The sequence below is a fragment of the Crocodylus porosus genome, unplaced genomic scaffold (genome assembly GCF_001723895.1).
Source record: "Crocodylus porosus isolate Cpor-Errol unplaced genomic scaffold, CroPor_comp1, whole genome shotgun sequence".
In the NCBI taxonomy this organism is placed as follows: Eukaryota; Metazoa; Chordata; order Crocodylia; family Crocodylidae; genus Crocodylus; species Crocodylus porosus.
In genome coordinates, this window is record NW_017728920.1 from 16,693,729 (window position 1) to 16,712,482 (window position 18,754).

The 18,754-nt window shown below is 40.7% G+C and overlaps 1 protein-coding gene across 4 annotated transcripts in view; it reads right to left on the reverse strand.

Annotated features, from left to right (window-relative positions):
• The window catches only part of ANK3 (ankyrin 3), a 380,097-nt gene that overhangs the window by 54,906 nt on the left and 306,437 nt on the right, over positions 1–18,754 (reverse strand). For 2 of the 4 annotated variants that reach the window (XM_019538622.1, XM_019538623.1), the window contains exons 29-36: positions 10,959–11,170; positions 10,019–10,226; positions 8,926–9,022; positions 5,159–5,387; positions 4,164–4,289; positions 2,455–2,577; positions 1,976–2,002; positions 159–240 (exon numbers count right to left, since the gene is read on the reverse strand). In XM_019538622.1, the coding sequence (XP_019394167.1) occupies positions 159–240; positions 1,976–2,002; positions 2,455–2,577; positions 4,164–4,289; positions 5,159–5,387; positions 8,926–9,022; positions 10,019–10,226; positions 10,959–11,170 (1,104 nt within the window). The remainder of the gene's footprint in view (positions 1–158; positions 241–1,975; positions 2,003–2,454; positions 2,578–4,163; positions 4,290–5,158; positions 5,388–8,925; positions 9,023–10,018; positions 10,227–10,958; positions 11,171–18,754) is intronic. The other 2 variants (XM_019538625.1, XM_019538624.1) reach the window with 1 other exon arrangement.

Consider the following 18,754-nt stretch of genomic DNA (forward strand, 5'->3'; position numbering starts at 1 on the left):
TCAGTTTTCTGTCAACACAGAGGAGACCATTGAGGGTTTTGCTGTAGTTAATTTTTCTATTGATTTTTTTCAAATGACACCAAAATACGTTTATAGAAAAAATGTCTCTTCTTATCATAGTTGTGCTTGTGATTAGTAGGTTTGCAATAGTAACTCACTCATTCCAGGCTCAGTCAGATAGCTGTAGCGCTTACGTAAAGCAAGAGAGACAAAGTTCTGACGCCGGTCTGCTTTCTCTGTCTGTAACAAAACACACTTCTATTTGGTACCTTCAGAAACATTGTTACCAGCTTGATCAGGTTGAAAATAAAATCTGCATACTTTGGGCTAGCTCTTGGACTTCACAGCCATAAAATGGAACTGGGATACAACCTTGCAGCTTCATAACGGCACACAGGAATAAGCAAGGATATGTGATCACCTTTCTCTAGAGCAGGGGGTTGGATAATGAGCAAAGACTGGCTCCATTCCCATTTACACCATTGCTGCATGAAAGGCTGGTACTTTGCTGGTGGTATAAACCTGCATTAAATTGCTATCCCTCTAGAGCAAAAGCAGGAAATGCAAAGATGTTCAGAGGGATGCTAATGTGGCACCCTGCCTCTCAGGTATATATTGTAATAGTACAGTTTACACACCACACTCATCTTAGGGCAGTGTCTGAAGTCACAATCTAGCCACATATTACATCAAAATTATAACATTCCCTATTTTTGAATTCTCTCTTTCATATTACTTAATAATATGTTTCCCCCCCCCCTATAAAATAAGACAGCTTAGCTACAAACAGAAGTATCCAGACAAAAGACTACAGATATGGACACAAAACATTAGTAAGAGTATAACTTAGGTTGAAAAAATCTCTCTCCCCCAAATTTATTTGTCTTGAAAGCACATACACCACAATGTACATTTGCTTTAAAGTGAGTACATTCAGGACAAAAAAAGGGCATGAACGGGGGTTATTTTAATAGGCACAAAATGCAGAAGTGCATATTAGAAAGCAGAATACAATTGCTAAATTACTAAATTGCATCAGAAGTTACTGTTTCCAATGGCATAGTAGCTAGTGTGGCATTTTTGCTTCTCTATTTATTAGTTTAAAAGGTCTTCAGAGAAATCAGGTCTCCTGACTGCTCCTTTTTTTGGAAAGGGGAACTATTGAGATAACGATAAAATTAATCACCAAGTCATGTGAAAACCAATTGATATAGTTATTTTTTAAAATGTAGGGATTCTTTCATGTGATTCTAGTCAGTAGATGGCTAACACTATCAGCAGTTTGAAATGAGAGGAAATCTGTTTATAGTTAAAATGTTTCTGAAGGGTTTTTTAAATTATTTTTTTCTATTGTCACTTTTAAAACTCATTCTATCCTTTTTATACTTATAAAATGTATATTCACATATTTTTTGTTAATGTATTTAGTAAAGTATAGATTTTTAAGCTATGGATATCTAGAGTTTATTTGAAAATAGATGCAAATAAAATAATTAGCTGTTACTCCTAGTTATTTCACTTTTTCAAAAAGTTGGGGTTATTTTGAGGAATAAAAATATAATGTGTCATTGTGTAAATGCCTTGTTCACCTATCTCCAGAAATACAGATTAAGGAAAGAATGAAAGTTATTAACATATGTACCCAAATTCTTCCCTGTTGTAACTATTGATTTTACCTCCAGCAGGGAATAACTTAACTTGTATCTTGTTAATTACATCATGCTCTTAGTATAAAATTAGATAATATTCAGAAAACTAACACACACATGTAATTTTATAGCATATAATCCTACTTCACATGCCTTCACTTGTAATTCTTGACAACAGAAACATCAGACATATGGAGTATATTTTACTTGTCAGTGCTATTATTCAATGTTATCATTAAAAGTTATTGTAGTGCTCTTCTAGAATATATTTATTTTTCTGCACTACTTCTGGAGAAAATAAGAACAGAAGACAGTGTTTATATTACCTCATCATCTTGATCTGACTCTGTTTCCTTTTGGTCCCAAGATGCATTGCAGAGACAAGGAATATTATAATGGACAGCAGGGAAAAGAATATCAGGATATGAAAAGGACCAAGTTGGGAACACAAAATGCAAGCCGATTTATAAGGCAAAGCAAACCCAAAATGTCAACATAAAAGAAATAAACATCTTACATCCAATGCAAATCAACACATGATATTATGGAAAGCATAAAAATCTATGAACTATAAGCTGACACATGAGCTATAAACAGATGATCCATCATAAAATCAGAGGAACTTGACACCACAGTAACAAGAGACTTAAAAGTATATTACATACAAAAACTAATGAAGCATAAATTCAAAAGCCTTAATCATATCACAAAGCATTTTCATTTCACAGGGTTTCATTATTAATAGAAAAAAAAGTTAAATAAAAAAGAAAACAACAACTAAACACTACAGTCCTGGAAGAAATACCTTTTTGTGTGCTGGTAGTGTTATATTCAAGTTGCAAACAGCTGTTTGTGGCAGTCCTCTTGTAGTCTTTGGCTCTTTCAAAAATGATAAACGACCACAAGGTTCTTGGCTGGTGTCTCTAATCTAAAAAAAGGTATTGTACTAGTTGACCCAGAAATACTTGAAATATTTATTTGTACATTTAATATACTCTGGATTTCTGAACCAGAGTATTTGAACACTCTCTGTGCTTGACTCCTTTTCCAATACAGAGGGGGTGAGTTCATGGAGAATCCCATCAAAGTAGATCAGACAGCTGGAAGAGGTGGTTGTACAGTCACACACAATGTTCCTTTTCATGAAAAGTCACCTAATATGAAACCAAATGACGGCTAAAGGAACTAAGCCAGGACTCAACTAGAAGATCTTTCTGGAGAAGACAATTATAATCACAGCCTAAATATTAGGCCATTTTAAGATTTTTGGTTTGATTAAAAACAAGCCTCTAAGAAAACACCAACCTGAGTTACATCATTCCAAAAAGTAATATTCCTGTGAATAACCTGAATTTCTCTCTGTCCAGCTTTCCACATGTGATTACTTGCACTCACAAAAAGGATCATACTTTCATTTGCATGCTCAAATTGGTGCGGTGTTATTGTGTGAATTGGTTGTTTACATATATGTAACATATGTATGTGCATGCTCATGTTGGTAGGGTAAGATCAACTGCACACTAGGGCTGTGAAAAACAGCTATATTTCATTTTGGTTTCAGATTTGGCATTACAGAGGGACAGTGATTCATTTCGGTGTTTCAGATCACTGTCCTGTTTCAAATCGGCCAAATCTGTTTTGGAGTTTTGACGCTTATTCAGTGTTTCGGCCTTAGGCTATAATGGGGAATCACTAAAATGTCTATAACTTTGTCATTTATTGCCTGATTTGGATGAAAATAGCGGGAATGGTAGCCCCTTCTGAGAGCATGAAGCATACCAAGCTTCAAGGAGATAGGTGTAGTGGGTTTTGTAAAACTGCACCTCAAACTGTGCAAAGCAAAAAAACTCATAACCTTTTCCAGCAGCATGCTGTCACCCCGTGTGCAGGGCTGCGGCCAGCGGCAGCACCTGATTCTGCTCTGTGCACCCCGCACCAAGTTCTGGGAACACTGGTGCTGCCACTGGCCCCAGATCACAGACAGTGATCAGCTACAGATGTCAATCAGAGCTGTCCTTTCCCCTCTTTCTTCCCCCTCCCAATTCTGAGTTTCTGTTTCCACACAAGCCCGCCTCTTTCGAATGTTTCGAAAATCCGAAACATTTTGGAAGATTTTGTCTAATTTCGGACATGTTTTGGAGCCTTCTGTTTCATTTCCGATTCAGTGTTTTGGGCGCCAAAACATCTCCGTAATTAAACGGCTGCCAAAATTTTGCACAACCCTACTACACATCCAAACATAAGATACTGGATGTGTAATCTCTTTGCTCACTGGAGTGATCTGCCACTTGAGACTAAACACAGTGTGAATAAAGAGTACCAGAGTAGGATTCTGTCAAAGGGCTGTGAACACATACTCTGATACTGACTCCCTCTTGTAACTTCAAAAAAATCATCAGTAGACTCTCTCCCTGGCCATCTACCCGAGGCAGATTATTCATATTAGATAGAACTACTATTGTTACATTAGAAAAAAGTTTCTCAGCCTAATTGGTCTGGTGGATTTACTTTTACCTTGATAGAGAATGGCAGTCTGTTTTCCTTGAAAGCATAAAAATTAAAAACAAGCTGCTGCCCTCCTTTTGTCAAAGGGGCTAGATTTCCATAACAGTCAACATAAATGGGTTTTCCTTCCAGAACCTGTTGAAACAACAAAAGAGAAAGTTAAAAGTCAGCAAAATGATTCTTGTGTGATACAGCTCATGTCACTATTACCACCCACTTCGCAGCTGTTTAATCAGATAGAAACTCATCAACTACGCTATGTTCAACACTGACCTAATTTTGCAATAGCATTAAATGACATCATAAATACTGTAGATTCATTAAAATTAATTTTTAAAAATTCTGAGTAAAATTGCATCTTCAACTGCAGATAAAACAATGCTTAAAATACAGCTTCAACTTTACAGTACAACTTTAACTATAGATACTGTATCTTACCATTAGTCGTATTACTTTTTGCTGCAAAAGCCTTCCATTTCCAAGACCAACCTGAGAAACTCAACTCAAGGTTGGAGATGCTTTTAGACAAAGAGGAGGTAAATCCAACCCACCAAATTGGGATGGGTGAGCAGAGCTGCTCCACAGAAACATTTCCTGACTCCCTAGCAACCTACTCCTTAGTGTCAGGTCAAGGGACTCTGATATAGAAATCTCTTTTTTCTTGGATTGGTCTGGTTCCAAACAGTTTCTACATACAGCCTTGTACAGTGTTGTGGATCCTATTTGTGGGATCCTGGCAATCTGCCCATTTTACAGACTGGAACCCGAACATAAGCTACTCACACACACCAAAGAAGAATCTTTAGCAGTTTAACTGAAGGGGGGAAGAGGGTGACCAGGGCAGCAGCCTCAAGTGCTCCCTTTGTGAGAAGGCACAAAACACAGCCACTTCCACAACCACCACAGATACCACAGCAGTTGGAGATGCCCCATGTGTTGCAACTGCCCCAGGCATTGAAATGCCCTGTTATACCTCTGAAAGTCTGTATGAGTTAGAAATATACCTCAATATCTTTGCTTCTTGCAACTTCTTCAAAATTCTCTTGTTGCTCCAAAGTTTTGTCTACTTTATCATCAGTCATGCAGAAGCATCGCAAGTTGGATTCCACTGGGTCATTCATTTTGGCAAATATCACAAACTTGGCCATATAAGGAACACATATTAATTCCCTATAAAGCTGTGTGGCCAGCCCCACAGTTTCTAGTACTTGATGACAATCTGCAAGCCAAAATCTGAATAGGAAAAGACAAACCATTAAATCAACTGTCATTATAAAAAGATTTTATTTCACAAAACAGAGGCCACAATTTTAAACAGAAGCTCTACTCCAGCAGTAAAGAACTGCACTAACACTAATGGAGCAAAATGGGGACATATTTTCATGGGGTAGAGCAATCCCTGTAATGAAATCCATGTTCTTCTGCCATTCTGGATTCATATAGTGACTGAACATTTCTCGGTGGCAATAATGGGAGCTCTTGCAATGTTATTGGAGCTATAGATCTCTTAGGGCACATCTACATGATATGTATATTGTGGAGCTGCCTAATTAGCTCTGCAATAAAATCAAAGTCTACACAGTCTATTAGACTGCAGCAAACAAATTAATTCTGCCACAGGTTAGTACTTGTAAATACAAGTATTATCCTGCAGCAGAGTTCATTACTGCACAGCAACGCATGTGTAGACACTGATGGGGCTGGCTGGGGCACAAGGGTGCTGCAGTTTGGGGACTGCCCATCAGCTAGCCCTGCACTGGAGCACCTACGTGCCCCAGCCAGGCCTCCTGCAACACACTGAGTTGGGTCAAAGCACCTCTGAGCGGGCAGGCTGACCCCTGGGCCTTCTGCCAGCAAGGGCTGCTCTGACCCGGCTCAACGTGCTGTGGTCCCAGAAGAAAGTGCAAATGCAGTGGAGTTTATTGCTGTGCATTAATAGCACATGTAGATGTGCCCTCAGAGGGTGCCTGGGATGGTAGCATCTGCATCTTTAGTCCTTTATGTGGGTGTCTCCTGTAAATATTCATTCTAAGTACAAGCTTGAAGAGATGGTTTGTATTTTGTGGCTAAAAACTAGGTAAATTCAATCTTGCTCCCATGGCTTGCATTTAACTACTCTGAGTTCAATCAGTATTCACCAAAATACAGTATTGGCCAAACTGGGAGAGAGATGGAAAGATGAAGCAAAATCTCACAAGTCTAAATTGCTCAAAGAGATAAGACACTTCCATACAGACTCTATATTACACTGTCAATTTCTCTGATTAAGCTTAGGAACACGGTAACAATTAGAATATCAGCAGACTACTAAATAATTAATCTGTAGTTTATTCAATGCTTTGCTATGATTTATGTCTTTGGCTCAGTAGCTCTGTATCTTTTTTACATTTAAATCTATCAGTGAAGCATTTTATTATCATGAATGTGCTGTATTCCAAAATAAATACATGGTAGATCCTCTTTACCAGCATGAGCATTTTTAATGGAACTTTTGTGAAGATTTAGTTAAATTCTTTTTTTGTTGCTGCTGATTTTTGAAAGTCAAAATGTAGGTTTGTCACAATAATTTTGACAAAACATGACTTTAGTCAAAAATAGCTTCTTTTGTGGGGATGAAAATCATTGTTGACATCCGCATTTTTAAATGAAAGCTGCAAAATCAAAGTTTATCCCCAAACAGAATTTATTTTTATTACTAAAAATGGTTACTGTATTTTCCTCCTGGAAAACAGTATTTTTTTTGTTTGTTGCAAATTTCATTATTATTATTGAAATGAGAATTTCTCTGGGAAAAAAATTCTCACAAAAAAATGGGAGCTCTATTCATGCTTTCTAGGGCACCATTTCATTTTGATTTCTGTTTCACCATTTTGAAGTGTTTCATTTCATCATTTCATTTAATTTCAAAGCACTGTTCTGTTTCATTGTTGCAACTGTTTTGCTGTTTCGACATGTTTCAACATTACACCCATAAACTATATTGGGGAATTGTGAAAATGCCTATAACTTTGTCATTTCTTGCCTGATCCAGATAAAAAAAGTGCAGAGATGGTAGCCCCTTCTGAGGGCATGAAGTCTACCAAGTTTCAAGGAGATAGGTGTAGGGGTTCTGGAAAACTGCACCTCAAACTGTTCAGAGCAAAACTCATATCACTTGCTGGCCACAGCAGCTTGCTGTCATCCCACGTGTAGATCTGGGGGCCCGAGCCCATATGGCACCTTGCACCATATGGGGGAAACCCATATATCTGAACTAGAGGCAAGGACATAATCAAGCTTTTGGAAATGGACTATGACTCCAACTATTATTCCCAGGAACAGTAAGATTAATAGTTACATTACATTACCAAAAAAATCCTTCAGTCCCTTCAAAGCATGTAATAAAGTAAGCCCTCCATGAATGATGCGTACCCCCGGTGGCAGGGGGAGGGGCACAGTGGCAGCAGGAGTGTAGTGGTGGTAGCGGGAGGGCAGCAGCGGTAGGCAGAAGCTCCTGCAGATGTCACTGGTGCTGTCAGTGGTGGGGAGATGCCATCAGCGGTGTTGGCGGTGGGGTGGCAAGCAGTGACCGCTCAAAGGCACTGCCAACAGTGTCAGTGGTGCCTTTTTGTAGGGGGTGCACGTGCACCCGCATGCACTCCCTACACATCACCCCTGAAGCCCTCCACTTACAAAAGACTATGCTTTTGTAAATGTACATCTCAGATTTAGTTAGACTAAAAGGTACAAATCTACCCTGCCTTCTGTCTGACTTCAGACTAAAGTGGCTAACTACCTCTCTAAATTCTAAAACCTCAGTCTGACCAGGCCTAGGTAGGAATTCATCAGCTCTAAGCAGCTGGATTCCTTGTTAAAGCTAATTTAATCATGACAAATGAGCCTCATTAACTAACCAGCAGCAAGTAATTACACCTTTCTTTAATGGAGAAGAGACAAAAACTCTATCCAGGAGGACTGGAGAGATGCAGAGACAGTAAAAGAATGTAGTAACTCTCCAGGCGAAACAATGATATATAAATTTGGTTTAGAGTCTCCTGTTTGTATTTGACTGAACTGAAGGCAAAAGTTAAAGGCAGCTTTGTGGTTCAGAAACTTGTGAACCATTGTGATATATATGTTTGAGACTTGCAACCACTCTACAATAGCTGGCCTGAGAAATTTTCCAAGGCATATCCTGTACTGTCACAAAAAGAAAGGGTGCACAGAAACATTATTTATTATAGTTAAGTAGCATTTGCAGTCTAATTTCCTGAGGTCAGTTGCTTGAAACTTTAAGAAATATTTGCCTTTTAGTTGCAGTTTTCTAGGATTGGTCTCCGCATGAAGCTAATCACAGTAGCATAATGAAAAATGTGGAGGAGATATGAAGGAGAATTCAGAATAACAACTCTGTATTTTGTGATTTTTTTCAGGAAAACAGTTTCTAGTAGTGCAACAGCGTGTGCAACTATCAGTAAAGACTGTATCCTGATGCGTACGAAGAAAGACTTTATTTGCAACTTGAACTATGGCATTTCCTGATGATGGAATGTTGAGCTGTGTAAGACTATGTCCTAACAAAACACCTTTTTGGAAAGATGTTACAGCTGTTGTAAATCAACAGTGTTTCAATAAATTCAATGGAGCTATTCCAATTTTCTCTAAGGATCTGGCCCATAATCCCTATATCTGCCATATTTTAAGAATCATGGAAAGCTGAACACAAAATCTTAACAGTTTTAATTTGAGGAAGCTATTCATTGTGTCTGTTTGGTATTTTCTATTACTATACCTGGCTGAAACGTTAGTTGTGAAAGAGACGCAATCATTTATAAATGTCAGTGGAGTGGTTCCTGTAATATCCTCCCATTGTGCAGGTGAAGTACCTCCTAAGAAAATAAGTCACATGTAAGACGAAACATATACCACAAGCATCCATCCATTTTCACACACTACAAAAAGATGTCTTCATCCTGAATTGCTTTGCAGCACACATAAAATGAAGAGCCAGATACAAATCCTCTCATACATCTCAGTAATACCTTACTTATCTTATAGAAAATGATCCAAATGCAGCCAAGTAATCATCATACGTGGTACCGTGGCTCAGCTGGGTCAATAGCAAAACTCTCAGTAATATTAATAAAGACTGCATTTTATTGCCATCCACCCCCAAAAACAGTTATCAAAATTACACTTCTTCCTATTGACCATTTAATAAAGGGTTATTAAACGGTTGTTGCTATAAAGCAGGAGTGGGCTTATTTGGGCCCAGGGGCCACATAGGGAGTTTTGATGAGTTGTTGCAGGCTGGGTCAGTAGCCCACCCCCTTCCCACTCCCGTTACAACAACTCACCAAAACTCCCTATGTGGGGGCACCTGTCACTGTCAACGAGCCAGGCTGGGGCTCCACAGACCCTGGTGCAGCTGCTTGCAGCCTTTTCACCCCCTGCTACAAGCTGCTAGCACTCCGTGTTGGGCAGCAGGGGCCTGCCCAGAGCCCAGGCCACCTGTGGCAGGCAACCGGGAGGCTGCAAGAAGCTGCACAGGGCCCTGGCCCAGCTCATTGCTGGTGGTGGGTGCATGTACGCCTTGGGGTGGGGAAGTGGCTGAGGCTGCACTGCCACAAGAAAGTTCAGACCCCTCACAGATCCCCCACCATCTGCCCTGAGGGCTGGCATGCCAAAAAATGTCGCCATGTGCCATGCTCTGGCATACGAGCCAGGGGTTGCTGACCCCTGGTATATGGCTAGATTCAAACCACAGAATGAAATGGAATCTTTTCATTGACTTCACTGAGCTTTGTCTCATCACCTACTGTATGTAAAACAATGGAAGCATTACTACTAAGGAAACTCTTGCAAGGAGTATATTCTGCTCTAACCTGTAATGCTACATAAAAGTCGAAGGCTTGGAGTGGTGTCTCCTTTATACCCATTGGTTACACCTTCTCCTGATGGAGGTGGCACAGGAATTGTCATGGTTATTGGCTTATGAAATTTTCTTCTTCTTGGTTCCACAGTGACAATGGGACTGAAAGTTGCTTTGTTTCCAAGGGTTTTTTTGACAATCTCATCTGGAACTGGTTGTGCCTATGAGGAGAGAGAAAATATTTCAAGTTATAAAAGGAAAAAAAACTGTTTTTTAGACAAGCAGGATCTTTTCAAAAGGGGAAATATATTATTTTTTTCTCCTTTTAGTGTTTTAGGACATTTTTACACATGCTCCAGGGGTGAGGGCATTTTAATTATAGCAGCTCTGAAAGCCATTCAGGCTCCTACTCTCAAACATCCCCTTATAGCTGGAAGCTGGAAGGGTGTAGAACCATTGTGCCATGTGCACCATCTGCTTCTCCAGCATCTTCAGGGCTTCTGCAGCTTCTTTATATAGTTCACATGCACTGACAGAGCTCCTGGCTGGGGTGCAGAACTGGTGGTCTAAGGGCAGGAAGAGGTGATGACTGGTACTGCCCTGAGCCTTTGCTTTTTTCTCCATCCATACAATGTTTAGACATTTCCTAAGAGAGACTGATGCTTCTCCTGGACTTAGCTGAGCAGTATACAGGCAGTGAATGAGAGGGGCAGAAGAACAGCTCTCATTACAGGCAGTGAGTGAGAGGAAAGTAGAGAACAACATGAGAAAGGTAGTTGAGCTGTTTCTTTCTTCCTGTCCCTGGGCTCAGGCTCGATTCTAGTGACCACTGCCTTTTCCAGCTGAGAGCTATCTGGCATAGCCTTATAATTTACTTTTAGCTCACACTCTGGAGACTTCAATTGCAGAACATTCTGCAAATTAAAATAACAATGGCTGGTACATTTTGTTACCTGGAGGCCCACTCGGATTCTTTTGGTTAGAGCTCCCTCAGGGAAGGAAGCTTGGACTTGTGGCACTGTTGTGCTACTCAAGACACCTCCCTCAGGACCAATCTGGTTACTTTCTTGCTTAATTCGTGAAACCACTGCGAAGTACTGAGGAAAATCCTTTGTTATGATTCTGCAGATACGCTTCTTTTCCAGTTCCTCAGCACTATCCAGCTCTGTAAGAAAAAAATGTTTAAAAATATTCATGTATCATTTATTTGCAAGTATTGAATATATCTATTTACAAGAGCAGAATTTTATTTTCAGTCATGGAAAAGCTGAATGTAATGCCAGACTTAAATGCCCAAAAAGGCTTTAAAATAGAAAAAAAATAGTTGCGATTACCTTGTACTTAATTAGTGATTGTGATTATTGTGTGATTAAGTAATATCCTGTAGCATCATAGGCAAGTTATTGAATCACAGAAAAGTAAGTTTGGAAGGGACCTCAGGAGGTCATCTAGTCCAACCCCAGCTCAAAGCAGGACCACCCCCGATTATAATCGTCCCAGCTAAGGTTTTGTGTAGACAGGTTTTAAAAACTTCCAAGAATGGAGATTCTACAACCTCTCTGTGTAACGTGGTCCAATGCTTTACTACCCTTCTAGTGAGAATATTTTTCCTAATATCTAACCTAAATTTCCCTTGCTGCAACTTGAGACCATTGCTTCTTGTTCTGTCATCTGCCACCACTAAGAACAGTCTAGGTCCAGTCCACAATGCTAGCCTAATTTCCAATGGTTTAACTTCTAATTCTGACCCAAAGTCACATTAACAATGTCAGCAGCTACAGGACCTAAGGGTAAAGTTACACATTATATTAGACCATAGGAAGGGCACTTAAAACACAAACATTTATATGTTAAAGCTCATTAACACATACTAAGCATCCTCTGAGCATCTTAAATTTATGCCACTTTAGGCAAGTGTTAACTCTGGACCATACTACAGGCAATCCCCACTTAGCGCTCTTAATTGGTTCCTGAAAAACCCAGTGTTAAACAAAACGAGCGTTAAGTGAAACAAAGTATTTGACAACCCAAGATGGCAATTGCAATTGTTTTTAATGACCCAAGTGGTGCAGGCTCCTACCCTGGGGGTGTTTAAGAGGAGGTTAGATGAACATCTTGCTGGGGTCGTTTGACCCCAGTATTCTTTCCTGCCATGGCAGGGGGTCAGACTAGATGATCTGCTCAGGTCCCTTCTGACCCTAGAAACTATGAAACTATGAAGATGACAACCGCAAGCATTATAACGAAACTCACTAAGTGCTAAGGGAAATCAGGTATCAATTTAAAATGAGCATTATAGCAAAATAGCACTAAGTGAAACAGTGTTAAGCGGGGGTTGCCTGTATCTAACTCATGTTAGGGTAACTTCAGTCTGCTCCATGGAGATAAATTGAGCAACAGAGCCCAGATGTCCTGGCTCCTAGTCATGCTTCTGCTCCACAGCCCTCTAGTGGCAAGTTGGAGCTGTGCAGACAAGAAACAGACAAGAATCTTCAACATGTGACTGTTCATAGCACATTCAAGCTTTAACACCACTTAACATGCTACATATTTAGCAGGGTCTAAGAGTGATGTGTAACTTCACCCTGAGACTGTAACTTATTTGGGATATCCCTAAAGTTGTCACAGAACTCATTATATCCTAAGCTCATTCTAAAATTTGTGACAGGGTACTGCTAATTATCACCTCCAGTTTACAATGAAGAACTTCATCCGCTCATATAGCTACTTTGCAGTACACAGATGATAGACTTCTAGCTAAAATGAGTCCCTGTTTCTCACCAACCCAAGGCTCACACCATTAATATAATGGAAAGAAAAAGAAAAGGTGTTTTTATTTCTGAACTGGCCACCTAACTAATAAATAACACATTTTTGAACTTCTATATAACAACAATCTAATTCACATTTTTACTGCTGTATGCTGTAGGATGTGTGTGAGCCAACTTTGCATTCCCACAATCCCTAGAACAATTTCAGAGGCTACTGCAGCAGCCAGGGATCACTGAACTTCAAGAGACTCTGGCTACTTACCCAATATGCCTCTATGCCAAACAGAAAATCCGACGAATCCTTAGCTGACCACTTTTAGATTTTAAGGCTGCAAAGCACTGTTTGGGGCCACAGTTCTGTATCAAAAGATTTATCATATATAGTGCAGTATACATACACACACATATGTATATTAGGGATGTAAATATTGTTAAAAATAATAGTTTAACCTCATTTAATTATATTGGTTAAATGATTACTCAATAACACAGCAGCTTGGACACAGCTGCTGCTGGGAGCTGCTTCAGGCTCCTGGGGCTGTTTGACTGGAGGGAGGGGAGTAGGAGGCAAGCCCAGACAGACAACACAGCCCATGTGAAGCTCTGCACTGGGAGGGAGGGAGCATCTGTGAATGAGCACTGTGCCCACTCTGAGCTAAAGGATAACTGGTAAGCTAACCAGTTGTCACTGCACTCATCAGTTAAATGATTAATCATTTAACCTTTCACACCCCTAATGTATATGTGTGTGTATGTATAATGCTGATGAAATAAATCCTTGATGCTTGCAGAGTTATAATGTTCCATCATATTGAAACAAAAATACATTACTAAGTAAAATGCTTCTTTTTCTTACCTAAATATGGATTTCTAGCAAAAACTATATAGGAGGGAGTTGCAAGAGAGAAAATATTCAGTCCTGAGACAGCGGCATGTTTAAGGTACAATAAAAATGTTATACAGCTAGTAAATGAAAGGTAAAAATCCTTTAGTTTATAATGATGACGTGCTTCTTTTCTGCACATTTAAAAGCGATTATAATTCCAAAAATAACTTCAATTCTGATGCTGCAAAAGGAAGGTCCTCCTTTCTAAAGCTCTTACTCATACTGTGTTGCTACGGGCTAGGGACAGACATTACACATAAAACGGTTTAAGTGATCAGAAACTGGTTTAAACCTGTAGCAGAACAGACATTCAGTGCACATAAACCAGTTTGAAAATGGCTGAAACTGGTTTGAGAGAAACCTGGTTGAAAGTAATATCAGACTTAACTGATTTGGCTCAAACTGGTATATGCAATGTCTGTCCCAGACCCCTTGCTGGTTTAAGATAAACCAGACACCTGCAGCATGCTCTCTGGGCTGGGCGGGGCTCTCTGCTCCACAGCAGGGATGGCCCCTCCCCTCTGCTCCCTGGCTGGAGCTCTGGCTGAGGCTGCAGGAACAGCAGGGCCTGTCTGGCTTGCTCCGGCACTATCCCCACTCCCCCCTCACTGTTCAAGCAGGAAATCCCTCCCTCCCTCCCATCTCCACAGGACAGACCCCAGCCCCACGGACCCTAGGCATGTGGTATGCTAGCTACTGCAGACGTGTGTATGTCTCCATTTTCAGTGGGACACACAGGCAGAACAGTGACCGCTTAGGGTTTTTTGGAGGTAATCAACAGGTCAGGTGTTAAGCCATTTAAGAAGAGTTTGAAGTAATGGAGAGAGGCTATTGGTTTGCTGATTGGGTGATAAACACTGTTATCAGCCCCCTGCTGGCTTCTTCACCTGTCAGTTTGCTGCAGGCAGTATAAAGAAGGAGGGAGCAGCAAGTGGGGAAAAGTCTGAGACGGTGCAGACAGACCTTCTTAATCAGAGGTCCTTCTGGGGCTTGGCCATGTCCCACCTTATCTCATTGCTGTACTGCTCTAGCACCCCCCAGCTTGCCTGAATTTTGTCAGTCCAGAGAGGAAGTCTGTCTGGTTACAAACTAGTTCAGCCTAGGCAGGTTAGGCTAACCTGCAAAGACTGAAAGAATTCAGGCTCAGGCTTTTTGAATGGCTGTCCCTAGCCTTAGAATATGTAAGGCTAATAGGCAAGGATACTGTCTTGTCACTATATCAGCTCCTATTAATACTAACTGAGAAATGATAACATAGAGCTCACTAATGAAACAGGTAATCTGTCTGTTGCCACTGAGAGCAATGACTTATACAAGATGGGGAGACAGTCTGGATCCACAAGTTAACCACGGACTGTCACCCTGACAGCAAAATCACATCCATTCCCCTGTATCAGAAATTATTCATTTTGCCCTCAGAAAATCAAAATCAATGCCAAATACTGGACAAAGATGGATGGAAGAATGACAGACAAACATTGCAGAGGAGCTGCAGTGTAAGTAGGGTGATTAGGCTTTGGACTGGACCCAGGAGGCCTGTCAAAGCTGCAGTGCCCTCCAGAAGAACAACAAAAAAAAGGGTGAACAACACTAAACCACTTCTTTCTTTCATACAGTAAGAGATGAACAATCCTAAACCACTTTTTATTCCCATACTTAAAAAATGCAGCACTAGGATGAGCAATTTCATGAGGCAGGGAAGACTAGTTCTAGGAGGAATCATATTCCCTAAATATACTGTAGTCACACAAGTTGCATGTTTGTATTTATAACATTAATGTAGATCTAAAAATCACTATTATTTTCCTTCATTAATTACATCTATGGAGTGCTTTTCATTTAAAGAACTTAAAAACATATAAGTAAAAAAAGCATATTGTACAAAAAAAAGAACATTGTACAAATAGGAAGAGCATAGTATTAAATGACTTCCCTTTAGTCAAACACGAAGTCTGTAGAAAAACTGGGAGCAAAATCTTTAATCCTGTCTTTTAGATGTCTGAACTAACTACTTGACCAAAGTGGTATTGTTGTCAGTGTAGGTATGAGTATCTGCAGAAGTGCAGCATCTCCTGATGAAGATTTTTTCCAAGTATACAGCATATGACTCTTTTAGTTATTTGTTTGCACCATTCTGAGAAAAGTCAGTGTGAATATTAAGAACATAATAAGTGCTATACTAGGTCAGACTAATGGTTCATCTAGCCTAGTACTCTCTTTGCAATAGTGACAGGATTGGATGCTATAGAGGGACAGAACTGAACTGAGTATATTTACAGTAATGTATCCTCTGTTTATTAGCCTCTTTGGCATCTGCTGTCATTGGTATAGAGATACCACAGGAAACATCTCCGACTTTTTTGTTGAATAGCTATTAATAGATCTAGTCATCCATGAATTTGTCTTGTCTCTTTTTGAATCTGGTTATGGTATCTGACTCTACAACCTCCAGTGGCATTGAGTTCCACAAGTTAACTATGTATATGTAAAAAAGTACTCTCTCTTGTTAGTTTTAAACCTGTCTCCTACTAGTTCTAGTATTCTGGACTTGGTGAATAATAGTTTCCTAGTCACTTTGTTCACTACATCTGCATCTGCAAAAAAGCAGTCTTGCTGAAAGCTTAACATTTACTGTCTGCTTACACTGCGACCTCTAGTAGACAGATTAACTGAAAGTAGCAATGATGGCATAAAAATTATCTCTGCCCTCTTTTATTAATTTTTCTGTCCCTCTATGAAATGAAAAATAACCGTGTGTGTGCGCACGCGCGTTCTTTCAAGCCTATATTTAATAATTGCAGTTGTTATCATGTTATACATTGTTTTTATATTATTTTGAACCTGGCATCTAGTTTCTCCAGTATATGGTGCTGCTTCCAGTAAATAATTAGGCACATTTATTTACATTCTCAGCATTAGCCAGTGGAGAAATAATGAAGAAAAATGTTTTCATTTCTATCAGTACTGACCAGCTTTACAGAAAAGTAAAAATAAATAAGAAACTGGGGATAACCAAACTACCTCTTTAAAAAGATAGCATATTACAGAGTGAGGTGTATAATACAATTTATAACTCTGTACTACACAGCTAGGAACAAACAAATCTAACGAATGGGAGATAGGTAACACAAAACTGTCCAGTGGTTTGTAATATAAATAGAATAATGTACAATTGTAGAGGGCATTACCTATTTCCTGAGATGGTTTTATAACAAACGTCTTTGCAAAGGCAAACAGACTTTATGGGGATGCCAAATCATTTTACTGGCAATAATGTCTTGATCATTTACTTTCCAGTTTGAGCAGAAATGAACTCACAGTCAATGTTTGGACTCAACTCCAAACTTATTTGAAGATCCACAGAATTGATATAGGGTTATGTTTCATATCTGTTTCTAATTTGGCTGCTTTAAACCAGTGAATGCTAACATAAATGAACAGACCTTTGACAGTTATAATTCAGATCTGAGAAGCAATGATTTTTGTTGGTGATATCTTCCATTATTTTGTGTACTAGCTCATAATACAAAGCTACGAGACCGTGATCATCGCCTGCTGGGATTCACCATCCAGCGCAAGGTGGCAAAGGCCTGCAACAAGGCAGCAGCCCTAGATTTCAGGAGGGCGGACTTCAATGAGCTAAGGAGAATAGTCGGGGAAGCACTCAGGTCCTGGAGGAGAGGGGAGCCAAGTGTCCAAGGAGAGTGGTTGCTCCTTAAGGAGACGATCCTCCAAGCCCAAAGGAAGGTAATCCCAATGCGGATCAAAGGGAGCAGGAGGGCACACAAGCCCCCATGGGTCACCAAAAGCATCCAGGAATGTCTCCTAGCTAAAAGGGAGATGTACACCCAACGGAAAGGAGGGTCCATCACCAGGGATGACTATACTGCAGTTGCTTGGGGATGCAGGGGGGCAGTCAGGAAGGCCAAGGCAGAGATGGAACTGGGACTAGCTTCCCAGATTAAGGACAACAAGAAGTCCTTTTTTAAATACATAGGGGGCAAAAAGAAGGTTCCGGGTAATGTGGGGCACCTGCAGGACACGTTAGGAAATTTGATCATTACACCAGACGACAAAGCCAACATATATAATGATTTCTTTGCCTCCATTTTCCTAAGCAGGGACCAGAACAGTCATGTCCCCACTGGGCCCCCCTCAGGCCCCAGGGAGGCACACCTAGGCCAAGGGTTAGTGAGAAACTAGTTAGGGAACTTCTGGAGGGACTGGATGTATTCAAGTCAGCTGGGCTGGACGATCTCCACCCTAGAGTACTGAGGGAATTGGCTGAGGTCACTGCAGGAGCCCTGGCATGGCTTTACGAGCACTTGTGGTGCTCTGGTGTGGTGCCAGAGGACTGGAAGAAGGCCATTGTGGTTCCCATCTTTAAAAAAGGGGAAGAAGGAGGACCCGGGAAACTACAGGCCAGTTAGTCTTACCTTGAACCTGGGCAAGCTTTTTGAGAAAATTATTCTGGCGCATATCAACGAGGGGCCAGCAGGGGAGGTCATGCTTAGGGGCAACCAACACGGGTTCATTAGTGGCAGGTCCTGTCAGACCAACCTGGTGGCCTTCTATGATCAGATCACCAAATCCTTAGTTGCAGGGGAAGGAGTGGACATAGTCTTCCTGGACTTTCGGAAGGCCTTCGACACTGTCTCTCGCCACGTTCTCGTTAAGAAACTGGGGGGCTGTGGTGTCGACACCCACACAGTCAATTGGGTTACCAACTGGCTGGAGGGCCGCACTCAGAGAGTGCTAGTGGATGGGTCATTTTCAACCTGGAGGGATGTGGGCAGTGGAGTTCTGCAGGGGTGTCGGTCCTCGGGCCCGCACTGTTCAACATCTTCATCAGTGACTTGGACGAGGGGGTAAATAGCACCCTGTTCAAATTTGCTGAAGACACTAAGATGTGGGGGGGATGTGGGCACTCTAGAAGGGAGCAATACGCTACAATCGGACCTAGACAGGCTACAAGGGTGGGTGGATGAGAACAGGATGGGATTCAACACAGACAAGTGCAAAGTGATGCACCTGGGGAGGAACAACCGGCACCATACCTACAGGTTAGGGAACTCCCCTCTTGTCAGCACAG